The following is an 18,729-nucleotide window of genomic DNA, read 5'->3' as shown; positions in this document are numbered from 1 at the left end:
TGAGTTACTGCTCGCATGTGACTTCGAGTCCCGCCCTGGCGGTTGATGTAAGCAACGGCCGTCACGTTGTCTGACTGAACTCTTACTGGAAGAGACCTTAGAAACTGCGATGCTTCTAGCAGAGCATTGTAAATTTCTCAGAGTTCCAACACATACATGGGCCACCGTCTTTCCTGTGGGGACCAACGACCCTGAAAATGATAGTCCAGGACCACTGCTCCCCATCCTCGGAGGCTGGCATACGTTGTCACTATATCCAATCCCACACTCTGAATAGTCGTGCCAAGAGATTGTTCGATTGTATCCACCAGAGAGCCAACCTGGATCAATCAATGTAGGTGATACCCTGACCGCTGAGAAAGCAGATTTAACTGGAAAAGTCGGGAGTGGAATTGTCCCGAAAGCAGCTACCATCTTCCCCAATAGACGGAGACAAAGAAACTTGGACCCCTCTTCGGTCTGAGGCTTAGCTGACCTAGCAACCGGATATCCCGGGCTTTGTCTTCCGGAAGGAAAATTCTCTATTATGCATATTCAGGACCATCCCCAGAACTGGAGTCTCTGGGAAGGATTCAGATTGGATTTCTTGAAATTGATTATCCAACTGAGCTGTGTTAGAGTCTTGTAGGTCAGTGAGGTGTGGGTCCAAGAGAAGAGAATCTGATGGAGCCTAGATTAACAGGTTGTCCAAGAAAGGAATTATGTTCACTCTTTATGACCGACATAATTTTGGTGAAAAAATACGGGGAGCCGAGGATAACCCGAACGGCAATGTCCGAAACTGATAATTTTTTTTTTATTTTTTTTTTTAATATTGCCAAACTCAGGAAGGCCTGATGCGCCCAAATGGGGACATGGAGACAGGCATCTTTGATATCCAGAGAAAGGAGGAACTCCGCTGGTTTCAAACTCACAACGACAGACTGAAGTGACTCTATTCTGAAACGATACATCTTCAGATACTGGTTTAAAGATTTCAAGTTTAGGATGGGCCTGACCGAACCATCCGGCTTGAGCACCACAAAAAAAATTGTTAATGTACTGGAAACAGAACAAACACTGCCGATTCTTGCAGAAACTGGATAGCCTCCTGCAGAACCCTGGTCTTTTGTGAAGAACCGATTTTGGAGGAGGGACTTCAAAGTTTATACGGTACCCCACAGGTCTGAAGAGGTCTGGTTTCAAATCTGTTGAAAAATCTGTAAGCGAGCTCCCACCACAGGAGATCCCAAGTGGGACGAAAGACAGACATGCCATTGGTTTCTCAGCTGGTTTCTGTTGCTGTCGACGTGCAACCGTATGCGGCGACCTCTACCTCTGCCGCCCCTAACCTGCGTGGGAGCACCTCGGGCCCTGCTACGAAAAGGCTGAGGCGCACGAAAGGAAATACACGAAGGACCAGTGTAAGTCCTCCTGGGAGTCGGAGCAGCTGAAGGGAGGAAAGACGACTTACCCCCAGTGGCCTGGGATATCCAATTGTCCAATTCAGTGAACGGTAAACCCTCAACAGCTCGTTTGGATTCTGCGTCCACCCGCCAAGAGCGCAACCAGAGAGCTGTGCGGCCAGAATGGCAGAAGCGGATATGAGAGTACTGATTTGACTGATACCCTCGGAGCCTCTGAGAAGGCCTTTGTGTCCAGAGATTCCCAGGGAATGCTAGTAGATGTAACTCTGCTCTGGAAGTACTAGAGTCCAAGCCCGTAATCAACAGGTTTGCCCAGCCAGTCACGGCCTTGTTAACCCAGGCGCTAAGAGCATAGGTCTAAGTTGACCCCCCGCTGTAGTATAAATAGATCGCAGTGTTGTCTCCAACTTACGATCCGACAGGTCCATAAGTACCGTATCACCCAATACCGTAAGCGTTGTATTCTTAGAAGACAAGAACAGACGCATCTACAGGAGGAGGTGTATCCCACTTGTCCATCACAGATGATGGAAATGGATAGCTGGATGGGAACGACGTGGAATCTAGAACCTCATATCCGGTTGTTTCCAGGTCACTGAAAGCTGTTCTTGAAGCGGCTGTGAGAAAGGAAAAACAGCCGACCTTTTTGTTGGTCATCAAATAATTCAAACTCCTGGGTTTCCTCAGGTAGATGAACAATCTGCCTGACTGCCAGAATTTTTGTCTCCTCCCCCATGGTATTCCAATACACCCTCCTCCGTGTCTTTATGTGCGAGGAATTACTCGTTCGGCTCCTCTGACTGGAGGACTTTGGTTAACCCAGCCACCGAGGGGGGTTGAGACCTATGAGCCTCAGCCAATGCGGACATTAAATCCACCACTACACCTACCATGTCAGCGGCCCATGGAGGAGTGGGTGAGGCAGTAATAGCCACAGGGGGGTCTATTACTAAACAAGAAACACATAACGTGGATCCATTAGCATGTGGCTTAGAATGTTTGTTGTTACATTTGGAACAACAAACATCTTTTGAAAAGCCTTAGTCCTGCTTGTCATTTATATAACACAGTCACTCAGAGAGATTAAGCAGAAATGTAAGGCGCTGCGGACCACTTGTGGCGCCTCACAAATAAAATGCATTAATAATAGTATACACATACAGATATATATAGTATACTGAGACAGAAGGCTGATATTGGGAACAGAGGAGAAACACCACTCACTTTCCCACAGATAAGAATATTGCTCACTATATACACCCCACACACAGCCCCCTTGCCAAGGATCCTGCAGTATAGGTATAGGAGCAGTCCAGCATTTTGTAATTATGCTGCACACTACATGAATAAGGGAGAGATGCAGGCATTGATACATTAAAAATGACAGCCACGCTGTTTAATACAGCCGCTTGCCGCTTACAGGAGAGAGCGCCCGCTGTGGCTAAGCTCCGCCCCCTTTTCATGCCCTAAGGGCTCCAAAGATGGCTGCTAGCAGAGCCATTACCTCCCCCTCCGCGCTGCACTGCGTGTATCAGCGGGGAGAGGGGAGAAGCAGGGAGACGCGCTGTAGCGCTATGTCTGCCGGACACAGCGCAGACAAGCTGTATAGCGCAGTCAGCGGGGCGGGAGCCGGGGGTTGACGAGCTGTAGCGCTATTTCTGCTTAACACAGCGCAGACATTCTGTGAAGCGCTGGACAGAGGGGCGGGAGCCAGGGGATGCGCAGCCTGTTACTCACTGCATGTCCCCTGAAGTCTCTCTCGGCAGTGCAGCAGTCTTCTCTTCTTATAGGGGTATTCAATATGGGAGCGAAAACATCGTTTTTGCGTTAATATCGCACCTATGACGTCATTATCGCAGGTTTAACTTTTACACAGTATTCAATTTCAAAGACTTTTAGCAGGTTCGAAAAGTCTTTGAAAAAAAACGGGGATAAGTTTTCACCACTGAATAGGTGGCGAAAAAAAGTGCAGAATTGGGGTTTAGGGGTGCAGGCTTAAAAAAAATAGCCTGCACCCTTCAGAATGACCCCTTGAAACGATCTGTGTCAAAAAAAAAAAAAAAAATCGGGACACCCACAAAAAAGCACTTTGAATTTTGGGTGCCAAAATAAAATAATGTTGGGGAACAAAGTTAAAAAATAGCGAACTTGACTCGACCACGTGGGAACTGTCAGTAGCCGGAGCCTATCAGCGGCCGCGCTACAGTCAGCGCTGCCGCTGATTGGCTGACGGGACTGCAATGCCCCGTGAAGTGCCGATAGCGGGCATTCGGGTGCTATCTGTATGTGTGACAACACACATACAGATAGCTGTGTTGCGTGGCTCGGGTAACTCATTTTTTTTTTTAAATCCCATGGATTATTACGGAGACCAGCACTGGATGTAGGGGAGTATGAAATCTTCCTTGCAGGGCCAAGTTGTAAGGATCTACTGGAGAAGGGGACAGAAACTTCTGGTATAGGTAAGTATGTGTGAATGGGTAGGTGTATGTAATAAACTTATACTGGACACGGTGTGTGTTTTGTCTTTTTTTAATTATTTATTTTACAGTGAAATTACAGGTGCCGCATGTCTGCTGGCACTTGTAGTTCCACAAGTGCAAAATGGCAGGCATGCTGGCACTTGTAGTTCCACTGTAAAGAACAATAGTGTTACATTATTTGGCCCCCCTATTACCCCCATACCCACCGCTCCAGGGGTATGGGGATGAGCCCCAGGCTTCAGCGTAAGCCTGTGGTGCTCGGGAGAGGGGGGACCCTTTTTTGGGGGGTCCCCAACTCCCCCGAGATCACCGGCTTGCGCTGACCGACTTGGGGTGTAATGCTTTGGACCTGGAGCCCCGGTGATTGGGTCTCCGGGCTGTGGCATTACACCCCGGTCGGTTGGGTCTGGTGCTGGTCTTAAATATAGGGGGTACACCACGTCGTTTTTGCCCCCTATATTTAAAACCAGCACTAGTCCCTGCAGCCTGGTGTTGGTTTCTAAAATACGGTGGAACCCTACACATTTTGTTCCCCGTATTTTTAGAAACCACAACTGGCTGGCAAGCCTGGGGCTGGTTTGGCTATTGGGGGGGGGACCTTATGTCATTTTTTTTTTAATTTTTACAAATTTTTTTTACAGGTTAACAAAAACGGGAATTTTTGGGAAATATTCTAGGGACCCCCCTAATGATGTCTACACATTGGGGATCACTATGGGTACCCCCATTTTTAACTACTGAAGGAAGTCAGGGTTTCTAATAGCCGCAGCAGGAAAAAACACCTGGCAAAGCCATTTAAAAACCCGACTTTCTTTTGCAGGCAAAAACGGGGTTACCCATAGTGATCCCCCATGTCTGGACATCTTTAGGGGGGTCCCAGGCATATTTCCTGAAAATTCCCATTTTTTTCCTTAAATGGGGTCAAGGGTCATTTTTAACAAAACAGGGATAATTTTTCAAATCACTATAGCAAGTGAAAAAAATGCAGAATAGGGGTTTGGGGGTGTAGGCTTATAAAAAATAGCCTGTAGTTTTGGGAATGTCCCCTTAAAAAGGAAATGTTAAAAAAAAAAAAAAAATGTCCCAAAAAAAATCAGGACACCATTAAAAAAAAAAAAAAAGAAAAAAAGTGGGGGTTAAAAAAAAAAAAAATTAGGTAAAAATATTGCCAAACTAACGAAATTATTTCTGGTGGGGTCCCCAAGTATGGGGCAGGTGTTTTATTCATTGCGCAAAGTAGCGGCAGGTGCATTTTTGCAGAATTTTTTAAAATTACCTTTAGGGACATAAAAATATGCTAGAACCCATTTTCATGTACCCGAAATTTGATGGGACCACTTAAAAAAACGAAAAAAAAAAACCTAAGTGCTCTTCTGCATCACTTCTTCAATGTCGGGAAAAAAAACACCTGCGCGGCTATTTAAAAACCACGACTTTCTTCTTCAGGCAAAAACGGGGGTACCCATAGTGATCCCCGAGGTCTGGACATCTTTAGGGGGCTCGTACAATTATTTCCAGAAAATTCCATTTTTTTTTCGCCGATTCAAGTATCGCCGGGTCCCGTTTTCGACGATTTCAAATTGAATACGGGCATAAGCGGGAGCGCGCGCGATACCTTTTCGCTGGCAAAACCTCCGATGTGCGGCGAAAACCTCGCTGGCGAGGTTAACGTTTCATATTTAATACCCCTCTTAGTGTGAAGGCTTGCTGTGGCGATAAGGAGCTGTCAGGTGCTTTTAGAAAAGCCCGGTGCACTCCTTCCTGATTTTCCGTGGAAAATTAGGGCGCCATGTACCCGGACCCCACCTTTTATAGAAGTGGCGAAGGGTACCTTAGTAGTGTAAAATGTTATAAAATAATAAAAATAAAATAAAAGAAATCAGTAGCATTGCTGGAGCACAGCCTGTAGTGACCAGCTCCTAGGGCACATTTTCTAAACGGAGGGCTGCTGGGGCATAGAGGGGGAGGAGCTTCACACTTCCAGATTAAAGTGCCCAGCTCCAGCTATAAACACGCCTCTATACCCCAGCGTAAGCACCTCCAGTGTCCCCTAGTGGATGAAAGAGAAAAAATAATAAAAAAATTTCGCAAAAGACGTTCAGCGCTACCGAGGCACACAGAGCTTCCGCATTATGTGTGGCGCGATTTGTAGCGCATGGAGGATAGATGTATGTGGACACGTCTGTACCTACAACCACCCTTAGCTAGGGGTCAGTGGTTCTTCTCCATCTACTCAACTCATCTGCCCCATGACTGTTGCTGGTCACACAAGCTGTGATCGTGCAGCAATACTGAGTTGGGCGCAGCAGTGTCCGTGTCTGGCAATTCCTAAAGCGCTCATATCTGCGACTTTATGCGACAAACCCTTCCCTGGTGTACAGCCGTGTGTCCGAAGGTATAAGTGGGAGAATTCAAATGCTTTATCGCAGCCACAGCTCCCATCTATAGTGACGGCAGCTATTCAATTGTTTTGGGGCGCCCATCACTTGTAACGGATGTCGCACCCAAAATGCAGGGGATTTAGCTGTGTAAAGCGGGTTCTCCTGCCTAATGAGACAGTTGAGGTGCCCAAAATCTGGCCGCGTTGCAGTAAAGGTGCCCAAAAAGACCTTCTTATCGCAGATTTTTGCTCAAACCACAGGAGGATGCGAGCAGAAATCCACAATACATGAAAGTAACTGAATAGCTCCCGGACACTGTAGACGGGAGCTACGTCGCAAACAACTGAGGAATGAGATGCCCGCTTTGAGGGGCTTTAGACGTTCAAATGCTGCTCGGTGCATATTTAGACGCCACCATTGGTCGCATCATCGAAACTTGCATCAAAAATCACTGAACTGCATCAGATCCTGCCAACATCAATCGGATAATTATCAGAGGAACAGACTGTGTGTGCCGTCATTTTCACTGTAACTGGCCACAATGACACCAGGAGTGATCAGGACATTCCATAGAAGAGACATATGGATTCCCAGGATTTGGCTATCCTCATTTGAGGTCAGATTAAATGATGAACCGGTTACTCAATTGTCAAGTCATGTAAATAACTCCCTCATTACTTCCCCTAAATATATGTACCTCGTTACCCTCAGCTTCCTCAACGAAAAACGCTTCCCCATTGTCTCCAAGCTTCATGTGTAGGTCCACACATTCTCCATTGATTTCAATGTCAACCTAGAACAAAATGCAATCCCATGATTAGGGAAGCTGGGCTGAGCAGGAATAATAAGGACTATCTATAACAGGTCCCTGTCACATGATGCCCCCTAGCAGTAATATCATCATTACACGAGTGGACAGGTCACTGCCCACATTCTGATGATCTCATATATACATACACTGTATGCAGTGTATTACAAAAAATATCTAAAATATGTGAACTCTCTCTATAGATGAGGAAGTCTGCTGTAACATACAATTGCTCATATGACAATTTATCAATTAAAACCAACAGTAGGCACAGATATGGTAGCAAACAGTGAGCAACTTTTTTTTTCTAGGTAACAGAGCAAAATGGAAGATGGCACAGTTTCACAAACTACATTTTTAATAATAAGTTTCACTTCCGTTCTACTTTATAATTATAATTTTACTAGATATCTTAGTGGGAAATAATTAAATTTTTACAAACCTAAAATGTGGGTGTGTACCCATGTACACGTGAGGCAGAGAAATATATGGAGCACAACGAAAACGTGACAAACATTTTACGGTTTAAGATATATGACCTTCAACCAGTAATAATTAAAAGTTTATGATACGTGTGGGACTGCTAAGTATTCATAAAGTTCAACACAGCAGCTTAGCTCTAAAAGACCTGGGGTGTCCGACCGGATCGTAGAATGAAGGCATGACAAAGTTCTTAATTGTGTGTTATCTGTATGATCCCGATCAGAGAGTCTTTTAGGTATTATATGAAGACCAGATTATATTTGACAACAAATTAATGCAGTAAAACAGATAATACTACTGGGTTCACAAAGTTTTAGTTCTATATAAAAGGACTCTGTGGGGGGATTCAATTGTGTTGGGCTCCCGTAGCTACTGTATAAAGTGACGGAAGCTATTCAATGGTTTGTGCCGCTGGGCGCAAGTGCCACGGGCACCCGTTACTTATCACAGATTTCTGCTCGCACCCATCTGAGGTGCAAGCAGAAATCAGTCTACAGTTAGGCTTTTGGGCACCTTAACTACAGTAGTTTGCATGTGAAAAGCTGCTTTACGTGGCTAAACCCTGTGCATTTGGGTGCAAGAACGCGGCACTCGCGCCCAGCGGCACAAACAACTGAATAGCTCTGGTCACTTTAGACAGGAGCTACGGGCACCCAAACACAATTGAATTCTCCCCTGTATGTTCAGCCAAACAGATGAAAACTCACCACTTTCTCCCTGGAGCGCAGAACTCCCATCTTCCCGAAGCGCACGTGAAACGGGGAACATTGCAGGTTGCCATTGGGCTGGCGGACCACAATAACGTCTATGCAGCCAGAAAGAGTGGCCGGATTCAGGCCTTTGTACAGCTCCTTCACAGTAACGAACACTTGTCCAGCAAGCTGCCCTACGTAGTTCATTGTCTGAGCCTGGGTAGAGAAGCAATGAGAAAGGCTGTATAAATACACAGAAAGGAGTTGATCACTATCCCTGCAGTTACGTTTCAGGGGATTTCCATGTGTAATTAATATTGCAGTAGAATAAAACGTCCTCATATAAATCCATATACAGAGCTAGGCAAGTGTGCTTCTCAGGTGCAGTGCCTAATAAACAAAATGACGGCAAGGGGCGATTACACAGGGGCCCCAACACATATAAAAGCCACCAATGAAGGGTGTACAGTATATTTGAACTGGGGTTTCTTAGTAGTATAATGTGTACTGGGGGCACTGCAGTGTCTAACACATTTGGAGTGCTAGGAGTATTTACACATTACACTGTAACTTCGCCTGCATATCATATTAACAATCTGTTTGGTAGGGGACCCCACCAGTTACTTGCCCTGGGTGCCCCACAAACATTAATCCGGCCCTGCTCAGTTGGCTCTTCTATTCATACTGTATGTAAATGTCCTTGATATTCCCAAATAACTAACCCCCCCCCATTCCCTTCATTTATTTAGGTGAAAATCATCCCATTATTACAAGATGAATAATGACCTTTTTATGTGTATATCATGGCAATGAGCACAAGAAAATAAAAATGAAAGACTTTTACCTTGCACGTGAAAACAGACTTTTTATGAGGACGTTAAAAATAAAGGTTACATTTAAAAGGTTAGAAATGATCTATATGGCATCTGAGCGTAAACTATGGAATTGGTTTCATTTAGATTAGAACAATAGAACAATAGGAGGACGGTCATTCCAAATGTAAATGAGATAGTAAAACTGACATCACATGGGCAAAACGCATGGAGACAGATAAAGGGGTCTATTTACTAAGCTATGTATGGAGATAAAGTGAATGGAGATAAAGTGCCAGCCAAACAGCTCCTAACTGTGATTTTTCAAACATATGTAACATGGCAGTTAGGAACTGATTGGCTGGTACTTTATCTCCATTCACAGCTTAGTAAATAGACCCAAAAGTACCAATCAACTTCTAATGGTCATGTTACAGGCTGTCATGCAATTGTCATTTTACTCTGTTACAGGATGTGTTTGAAAAATTACAGTTAGGAGCTGTTTGGTTGGCACTTTATCTCTCTCCAAGCTTTGATACATCTCCCCCTAATACACCTTTAATTGCCATGGCTTTCTCCACGATCCAAAGCGCCTTTATAGGAATGGATTTCGGTTGGACATACACCATCATTCGTATACAGCACTGAGGGCCTCATTCAGAGGCGGTCGGAGGATGCAAGCGGTCGCTCAGAAACTGGGCGGCCGCTTGCATCCTGACCGCCCACCTCTGTTTCAGTTGTTAGGCTGTGGGTTTACACCCACAGCTCTAACGACCACTCGGGTGATGGTCGCGATGGTCAGAGACCATCGCGACCATCGGGGCTTACGACAAGACCCTAGGGTAGGGTCTCACTTGTCATAAGCCCCGGAGAGCTTCTGGCTCTGTCAGAGCCAGAAGCTCTCCACTGACATCACTTGTGATGTCAGTGGGGCCTCCCCCAAACTGCAGGCGTTCCCATGGGAACGCCTCCATTTGGGCTGCCACCCCCCTGGCCCGCCTTCCAAACGGGGCGAGCTGTCAATCAACATCGACAGCTCGCCCCCTTTGGAAAGAGACCCGCTACGACCGGCGCTGTCGGTCGTAGCGGGTGTCACGCATGCGCACGAGGGAGCCGGCTCCCTCGTGCGCATGCGTACTGGCCAAACATCGAGGCGGCCGTGCGGTCGTAGACCGTACGGCCGCCTCTGAATAAGGTCCTGATACCCCTGATTCGATATCTGTATGGTGTACAGAAACACCATAGACATTTTGGGAAAAGTCTATTCCCCCTCAATGAAGACAAAATCTACTACAAGGCAAATAGTCAAATGCTATCCCCTAGCAAAGGATAACCCAGCCTCCTAACGTCATTGATTTGTGTTGGATCACCTCACTATATGGTGCAAACCACACTTTCATCCTTCCACAAACTACAACCAGTCTGATTTGCCCATAAACTCATTATCGGCTGGTGTCATCCCACATTTATATACAAGAACAAACATTATAATAATACACAGATCTAAAAATAAAAACTGGAAGACATTGCAGGGAAAATGTCAGCTTTTATTGAATAAAAAGGGGGAAAGGTATAGTGGGGAAGAAAGAACGGCCCTACAATGCAGCAAACACTGTTAACAAATTAAATTATTATGGGGACCAACTGCCAATCCATCAGCATCCACTCAATACCCAGATGGGGACCAACTGCCAACCCATCACCATCCTCTCAATACTCAGATGGTGACCAACTGCCAGCCCATCACCATCCACTCAATACCCAGATGGGGGCCAACTGCCAGCTCATCACATCCACTCAATGTCCAGATGGGGACCAACTGCCAGCCCATCACCATCCACTCAATACCCAGATGGGGACCAACTGCAAGCCCATCACCATCCACTCAATGCCCAGATGGGGGCCAACTGCCAGCCCATCAGCATCCACTCAATGCCCAGATGGGGACCAACTGCCAGCTCACCACATCCACCTAAGGGAAAAATTCCCCTCTCAATGAGATATAGGAAGCCCACTTGGAGCGGTGGTGCTGCTGAACATAGTAGGGTAGAGTCAGCCTATCACGTGTATTGGCGGGGAGACCTACATCAAGACAGCAACCGATATTTATCGCTTCTGGTATAGTTCCATCATTATGTAACCACTTAACTGGCTAACATTTTTTCCAAAAACCGCTCAGAAATGGTTTGGGTTCTTTATGATTGAATTAGGTCAAAACATCTATTTATAATCTTTCCAACATGATTTTATTAATAGAAAAAAAAAAAAAAAATGAAATAGATTATTAATATTGAATTTGAACATCGACCATCAGAATATTGCGACTTTGAGCAGCCACAGGGTATACACTGGGGGAGGGGGGCTGCCACATATAAATTTCCCCAACGACTGCTACTCTCTGCAACCGCCGGGTTGGGGGGTTCTGGTTTGCACAGCAGATGCTGGGGCAGGGTGCAAAAATGCAGAGGGGCCAGGAAGTCTTTGGGGTCTATTTACTAAGCAGTGTTATGGTGCATACACACGGTCAGATTTTTCCTTCAGATCTGAACGATAACGATTTAAAAATCGTTCAGTCGTTCCTATCTGAAGGAAAATCTGACATATCTGACATGCCTGAACGATGGACGATGAACGATGCGCGTTCCCGTTTGTCAGATAACGATATCTGACGTGTTTGCAGTCAGACTTGGACGATTCCATTCATTTTAATGCAGTCAAAAATCGTTCAATAGTTCAAATCGTTCATCTGACAAATCTGACCGTGTGTATGCTCCATTAGGAGACAGAGTGAAAAGTGATAAGATGCCAGCCAAAGAGCTCCCAGCTGTCATTTTTCAAACACAGCCTGTGAGATGACAGTTGGGAGCTAAGCAGTGTTAGGAGACAGAGTGAAAAGTGATAAGGTGCCAGCCAATCAGCTCCTAACTGCCATCCCACAGGCTGTGTTTGGAAAATGACAGTTGGGAGCTGATTGGCTGGCACCTTATCACTTTTCACTCTGTCTCCTAACACTGCTTAGTAAATAGACCCCTTAATCTTTTATTATCTTCCAGCAGCCGGCTAGTGGGCGTTTCTGACTGGTCACATTGTTTGAGACCATGTCAGAGTTACGAACACCCTGGCGTAGTCGCGAACGATGCAGCTTTGCCAGGAAAGTAATTAAGCATGCAGTGATTACTCCTATTCTGAAAAGATAAAATATTTAACCAAATTCTCAAATGAAAGTCCCATCTCTCAGCTGCTTTGCTTCTCTAACCTCTTGGAGAGGCATGGAATGACCCCTCTATTGTACAGCACAGGATGTAGTTTACATCTCAGCTGTCAGAATCCCGGCACCAGTCAGAATCCCGGTGCCAGCATCCAGGCAGCAATTATTGCGGTTAGGGGGAGGGTTAGGGTTAGGTTAGGTTAGGCTGCAAGGGGGGGGGGGGGGGGGGATTAGATTTAGGCTGTGTTAGGGTTAGGCTGCAGGGAGGGAGAGTCAGGTTTAATGGTAGGGTTAGGATACTTACCGACAGATGTTGGATTCCTAACCCTGTTGGGATGCCGGCACCCGTACCCATCCTGTACAGTACAGCTGGACATTCTAGCACACAGTAATCCAGGCTATAACAGGACTTTCTAATACATCGCATAGCTGAACATATCCGAATAAAGAGTGCAAGCGTGCTCCTGTACAAATGCAAGGGGCTTGTATACAGTGGAAATACTACCTGCTGGCTTTTGCATATATCACACAAATACTGTACAGCTTCTTTACACTGTCATTTATACAGTAGTTGAGCTAAGACAACTAGCTTTAAAGTAGACCCTCCTATGCAGTATAGCTGGTCACTTGGTCACACGGCGCACTCTATGGCACAATATCACTGGACATTCTAATAGGCTGTACTGTTTCTGTAGCCCAACATGATGGATGTACTATTGGCAAAAATTCGGTCAAACCCCCGAAAATGCAGTTTTCGGGGGTTTGACCGCATTTCACATATGTACCAAGTGTGTGATACACACCGGAACAAGGGCCCTCATTCAGAGCCGTACGCTCTGAGCAGAGCGCACGCTCTGCATGAGGGCCGGCCTCCTTTTTCATGGAGCGTCCTCCTGGACGCTCGTATAGCTGTGGGTCACCACCCACAGGCTATACGAGCGTGTATTTTGATGGCCGCGATGGTCGTGACCATCGCGACCATCGAAATTGCGAGCCGGAGCCTGCGGTTGAGGTTTTCAACCGCAAGCTCCGGAGTGATTTTGGCTCTATCAGAGCCAAAATCACTCCCACTGACATCACTAGTGATGTCAGTGGGCCGGCTTCTGACGGGAGGCGTTCCCGTGGGAACGCCCCCGTCAGGGAGGCACGCCCCCGGCACGCCCACCAAAGGGGGCGTGCTGTCAATCAACATTGACAGCACGCCCCCTTTGATCGGACACAACGAGCGAAGGAAAGTCCCATGAAGAAATACAGTAAGGACCTCTTCTATTAGATACGGTGTTTAATGGATACACACCTGACAGATATATCTGCAGATGATGGTTGTTCATATCATACACACTGAACAGCCATCATCGGTGTCTTGCTGCTGGCCACGGCGACCAGGGGGCGTGTCGGGGGTGTGTCCCGGTGGGCGGGGACACGTCCTCCTCGCAGCTGCCACTGTGTGTGTACGGGCAGTCTGCAGACCGCTCGTACACACCTGCTGATGGGCAGACATATCTGTCCATCGTCTGTGCAGCACAGCAAACGCGATATGTCGGTGAACGCCGACGTTCACCGACATATCGCGGGTACACGCTGCCTGACGGGCAGCAGATACATTGGCCAATCAATTGATCGGCCAATGTATCTGTCAATGTGTACCCAGCTAACTAGGCAACTAAAACAAACGATCAATAATGTAAATTGACATTTACTAGTCTATTGATTAATTAAATCTGAAATATAAAAAAGGATTAAAGAATAAAGGGGTCTATTTACTAAGTGATAAGTGAAGAGTGAAAAGTGATAAGGTGCCAGCCAATCAGCTCCCAACTGTCATTTTTCAAACACAGCCTGTGAGAAGGCAGTTAGGAGCTGATTGGCTGGCACCTTATCACTTTTCACTCTGTCTCCTGACACTGCTTAGTAAATAGACCCCCTAATCTGATGTTCCTAATATTATTGCTAACAGATTATTAATTCAAATAAGGGCCTCTTTGTGGAACTGCTGAATTTACAGTTTAACGTAACCTGCACTTGCGCCCCTGGAGAGGCATCTCAGGGGCAAGAATGCTCAAATCAGGCCCGTAATGGGGTGTACGCACGCCCCCTGAATGTGCAGCCTCGTTAGATTTGGGTGATACGCTGTTTAGGAGATATATCTTTGAGGGGTCGCTAAGCCTGGTGTGAAAACATGCTGGATGTCACAGCAAGGCAATCTGTGCTGGAGGCAGCTTTGCAAGTGACCTTTCTGACAATTGGCACCTCTCCATTAGAGAGAGACGCTTACACCCAGAAACGTGTAGGCTAATACTGTTTAGTCAAATTGCAGCAAAACAGATAGTTTGCAATCCAGTGAGAGGTATAAACCCCAAATAAAACTAAAAACTAGAGCCACAGAAAAGCTGCATGCAAACAAAACACACTGCAGATGTGCGCGATCCACACCACAGCAATACGGACCTCGTGGGGACACTTAACAACATCAGCGTAATGTGATTTGCATGACAATACAACAAACTTGTTGACATTCGTCTCCCATTCTTTGGGGATTGTCATTGTTTTTTTAGTCAGATGAAAAGCGGCCATTGAAAACCCGTATCACGCGCTCTGCAGCTACAGGACATTTAACAAACAACTTGTTCCCCTGGCAGAGAACACATGAACACTGTGCTGCATTACAGGCAGCGTGGGAAGCAGGGAATTACCGATTACTCTATTTGGCCGATTGTCACACAGATCTCTAAATTAAAATAGATGTGATCACTCAATTCAAGAACAGCTCCATAAAAGCACCTTTTATAGCACAATGTATATATAGGATAAAAAATAAAATAAAAAAAAAGTAGATTTTGCTATATTGTAAAATGGAGGTTCTATATAGTGGACAGAGGGCCTGATTCAGACTCGCGCGCAAGCGGGTCGATGGTGGCCCAGTGCGCACGCGAGCCCCGGAGCGAGTGCAAAAAGCACTCGCTCCGTGGCTCACTACAAAAGGGGCGGTTGTCGATCTTGATCGACAGCTCGTCCCATTTTGTAGGCGTGGCAAGGGGGGTGGCTTCACAAATGGAGGCGTTCCTATGCGAACACCTGCCGTTTGTGGGCGGCGCCATTGACATCATCAGTCATGTCAGTGGGAGAGCTTCCGCCTCAATTAGAGCCAGAAGCTCTCTGGGGCTTGCGGCCACGAGACCCTACCACAAGGGTCTCGTCGCAAGCCCGATGGTCTTGACCATCGCAACCATCATCCTAGCCGCTCGCATAAGCTGTGAGTGGTAAGCCACAGCTATGCGAGCGGCCAAGAGGCCGCAACTAAAAAGAACAGCGCCTGCCCTGATTCCGAGCGAGCGCTCGCTTTTTGCGAGTGCCTCTGAATCAGGCCCAGAGGTCCGATTCTCAAGTTATTGATGTACGGCACCGATCACCCAGGCAGACAATACAGTCTCCCGACTGGGCGGAGTTACATTTTTTAGAGGTGCAGTCTGCCTCCATGATAATGCTAACCTCATGCGGTCATGCAGTGTATCTAGCACTTACCTATTCTGTAGTCTCTCCATCTTCAGCAGGGTCAGGTACATGAAGTCTTCTGTTTAGGGTTGTCCCCCATGGCCAAATCTTCAGGAACGATATATCCAAAGTTTGAACACAAAAGTGATTCATGCAATTCTGTTCAATCCTGATTACACCTGGCTTGTGACTGGCGGATGAGGGCCAGCCATGTACTGTATACTGTAGGCTTGCTCAAAAGAAGATGGTAGCAATGCAGTCTAGCTATGTGTAAGATACACTATATTACAGAGAGAACCTAGCAAACAATTGCACATCAATTACACAATTTGTGGGCAATTCAATTGTATTTTTAGGCAGCGGTAATTAATTGGGCGCCCGATGGAATAATTCAATTGTTGCTCAGATCGGACGCGAGCGCCCACATTACTGCTCACAGCCACCCGAGGAGGCTTTTGGGTACCCAGATGGCACTTTTCGACAAGTGCACTGCTCCATCGGATGCCCATTAATTATCGCCACCCAAAGAAAAAAAATAATAATTAAATCACGCACTTTAGGCCAAATGTAATAGGGTGAGAGTTTAGCAGTAATCTCTCACATTGGTTGAGTTTTATCTTCAAAATGGAAAAACATCTGAATGAGATTTTAAATCGTGAGAGTTTTTTAAGTCTGAAAAAACATGCAAGTTCACTCTGTTGCTTTGTTTGTGGGACTTTATTACATTGGCATAGTTTAAAAAGTGTCAGAAACACTCACTTTTCTAAACTCTTACCCTATTACATTTGGCCCTTTGTGTCTATTATACACATGTATCCCCTAAAAGAAAAGTCTACTAACGTACATTTATAAGTATCTATGTACCAACAAAATACATCCCAAAACATCAAGATGAGAACATTTTAAATAGAAAATAAGGAATATATATATATATATATATATATATATATATATATATATATATATATATATATATATATATATATACACACATACATACATACACACTCTGTCCAGTGGAGCTCCATTTAAGAATGAGTCATAACCCCTTTTGCACTGAGGGTAAAATAGGTTGCGACATCGTACAGTATTTAGCAAACATGATGGTGTAAGCCAGGGGTGTCAAACATGCGGCCCCCAGGAGCTGTGGGACTACCTATCCCAGCATGTCCTGCCAGTGTTTTAGCAGGCCATAATAGCAAAACTGTGGCAGTGCATACTGGGATGTATAGTTGCACTGTAGCTGGAGGGCTGCATGTTTGGCACCCCTGGTGTAAGTGATACAGTGCCCACTGCCGGAAATGGGGACCCAGAAAAGACTTTCCAGCGTCAGCTAAGCCTTCCATGTTTTGTTACGTCCCTGCCAGGATAAACCACAATGCGCATGCACAGACAGCCGTCGCACATCTGCACCAGTCATAAACCCGTCACCGACAGCAACACAGGAGGGGACATTGCAGAGTAGGGAGACAACGATAGAGCTCGTTGGACAGGAATGTTATGGTAAATACTTGTGGCATATTCGTGTTTCACGGTGATACTAAACAAAATAAGCCGTTGGCGATGAGTACCGTTATTAAATAAGCCCTTGGTGGTGAGTGAGATATGTTCCTGTTATGTCATAGTTACTATGTTATGGTTTTCATTTTGTTACATTTTTATAAAACTTCTATAAAAAAGATTTTCTTGAGGACCAAGACATGAGCATAGACCCGAGAAGACGTATGGACATATCATAAAACAAAACCTCTCACTACCATACACCATACGCGCACACAGGGGGGGTTTCCGAGTACCTACAAACCCCCCCTGCCCACCACTACATCGCAGCGCAGCTTAGCAATATTTTTTTTGTGTGAAGAGATCGGAGTGAGTCGGCAGCTGTTCCTGGCTGAGCTGCCTGTAGGGGGAGCTGCAACAGTAGTGCAGCTCCTCCCGAGCAGCTCTAAATTCCTATGGGCACCACATTGTGGGAGGCTGAGAGCTCGTGTGTCAGATCCTCTTCAGTGACCGATGCTCTCTCCCAGAGCCGCAGGTGGGTGTAATCTATTACATGTGGGGGGAGGGTGATCTTTAATAAGCCATGCCAGCGCTGTATTTATAAGGCTGAATTTGTGTGAAGTGAGAAGTGTGTTTGTGTCAGTGTGTATTTCAGTGTGTGTGTGCCGGCTTTGTCAGTGTGTGTGTGTGTGTGTGTGAGTGAGTGAGTGAGTGACTCTATGCTTTGTCAGTGTGTGTGTGTGTGTGACGCTATGCTTTGTCAGTGTGTGTGTGCCGGCTTTGTCAGTGTGTGTGTGTGTGTGTGTGTGTGTGTGAGTGACTCTATGCTTTGTCAGTGTGTGTGTGTGTGTGTGTGACGCTATGCTTTGTCAGTGTGTGTGTGTGTGCGCGTGTGACTCTAGGCTTTGTCAGTGTGTATGTGTGACTCTAGGCTTTGTCAGTGTGTGTTTGTGTAGGCTTTGTCAGTGCAGTGTGTGTGTGTGTGTGACTCTAGGCTTTGTCAGTGTGTGTGTGTATGTGACTCTAGGCTTTGTCAGTGTGTGTGTGTGTAGGCTTTGTCAGTGTGTGTGTGTGACTCTAGGCTTTGTCAGTGTGTGTGTGTGTAGGCTTTGTCAGTGTGTGTGTGTGTGACTCTAGGCTTTGTCAGTGTGTGTGTGTGTGTGTGTAATCTTTGTCAGTGCAGTGTGTGTGTGTGACTCTAGGCTTTGTCAGTGTGTGTGTGACTCTAGGCTTTGTCAGTGTGTGTGTGTGTGTGTAGGCTTTGTCAGTGCAGTGTGTGTAGGCTTTGTCAGTGCAGTGTGTGTGTGACTCTAGGCTTTGTCAGTGTGTGTGTGTGACTCTAGGCTTTGTCAGTGTGTGTGTGTGTGTAGGCTGTCAGTGTGTGTGTGTGTGACTCTAGGCTTTGTCAGTGTGTGTGTGACTCTAGGCTTTGTCAGTGTGTGTGTGTGTGTGTGTGTGTGTGTG

At 46.1% G+C, this 18,729-nt stretch overlaps 1 protein-coding gene across 7 annotated transcripts in view; it reads right to left on the bottom strand.

Moving 5' to 3' along the window:
* Positions 1-18,729, bottom strand: part of LPIN1 (lipin 1) — a 208,383-nt gene that overhangs the window by 88,879 nt on the left and 100,775 nt on the right. For all 7 annotated transcript variants that reach the window (XM_088444612.1, XM_088444618.1, XM_088444614.1 and 4 more), the window contains exons 2-3: positions 8,269-8,469; positions 6,968-7,063 (exon numbers count right to left, since the gene is read on the bottom strand). In XM_088444612.1, the coding sequence (XP_088300738.1) occupies positions 6,968-7,063; positions 8,269-8,469 (297 nt within the window). The remainder of the gene's footprint in view (positions 1-6,967; positions 7,064-8,268; positions 8,470-18,729) is intronic.

Source organism: Taudactylus pleione, unplaced genomic scaffold (genome assembly GCF_031769625.1).
Source record: "Taudactylus pleione unplaced genomic scaffold, aTauple2 ptg000367l, whole genome shotgun sequence".
Lineage (NCBI taxonomy): Eukaryota > Metazoa > Chordata > Amphibia > Anura > Myobatrachidae > Taudactylus > Taudactylus pleione.
This window is presented reverse-complemented; position numbering and strand designations above follow the sequence as displayed.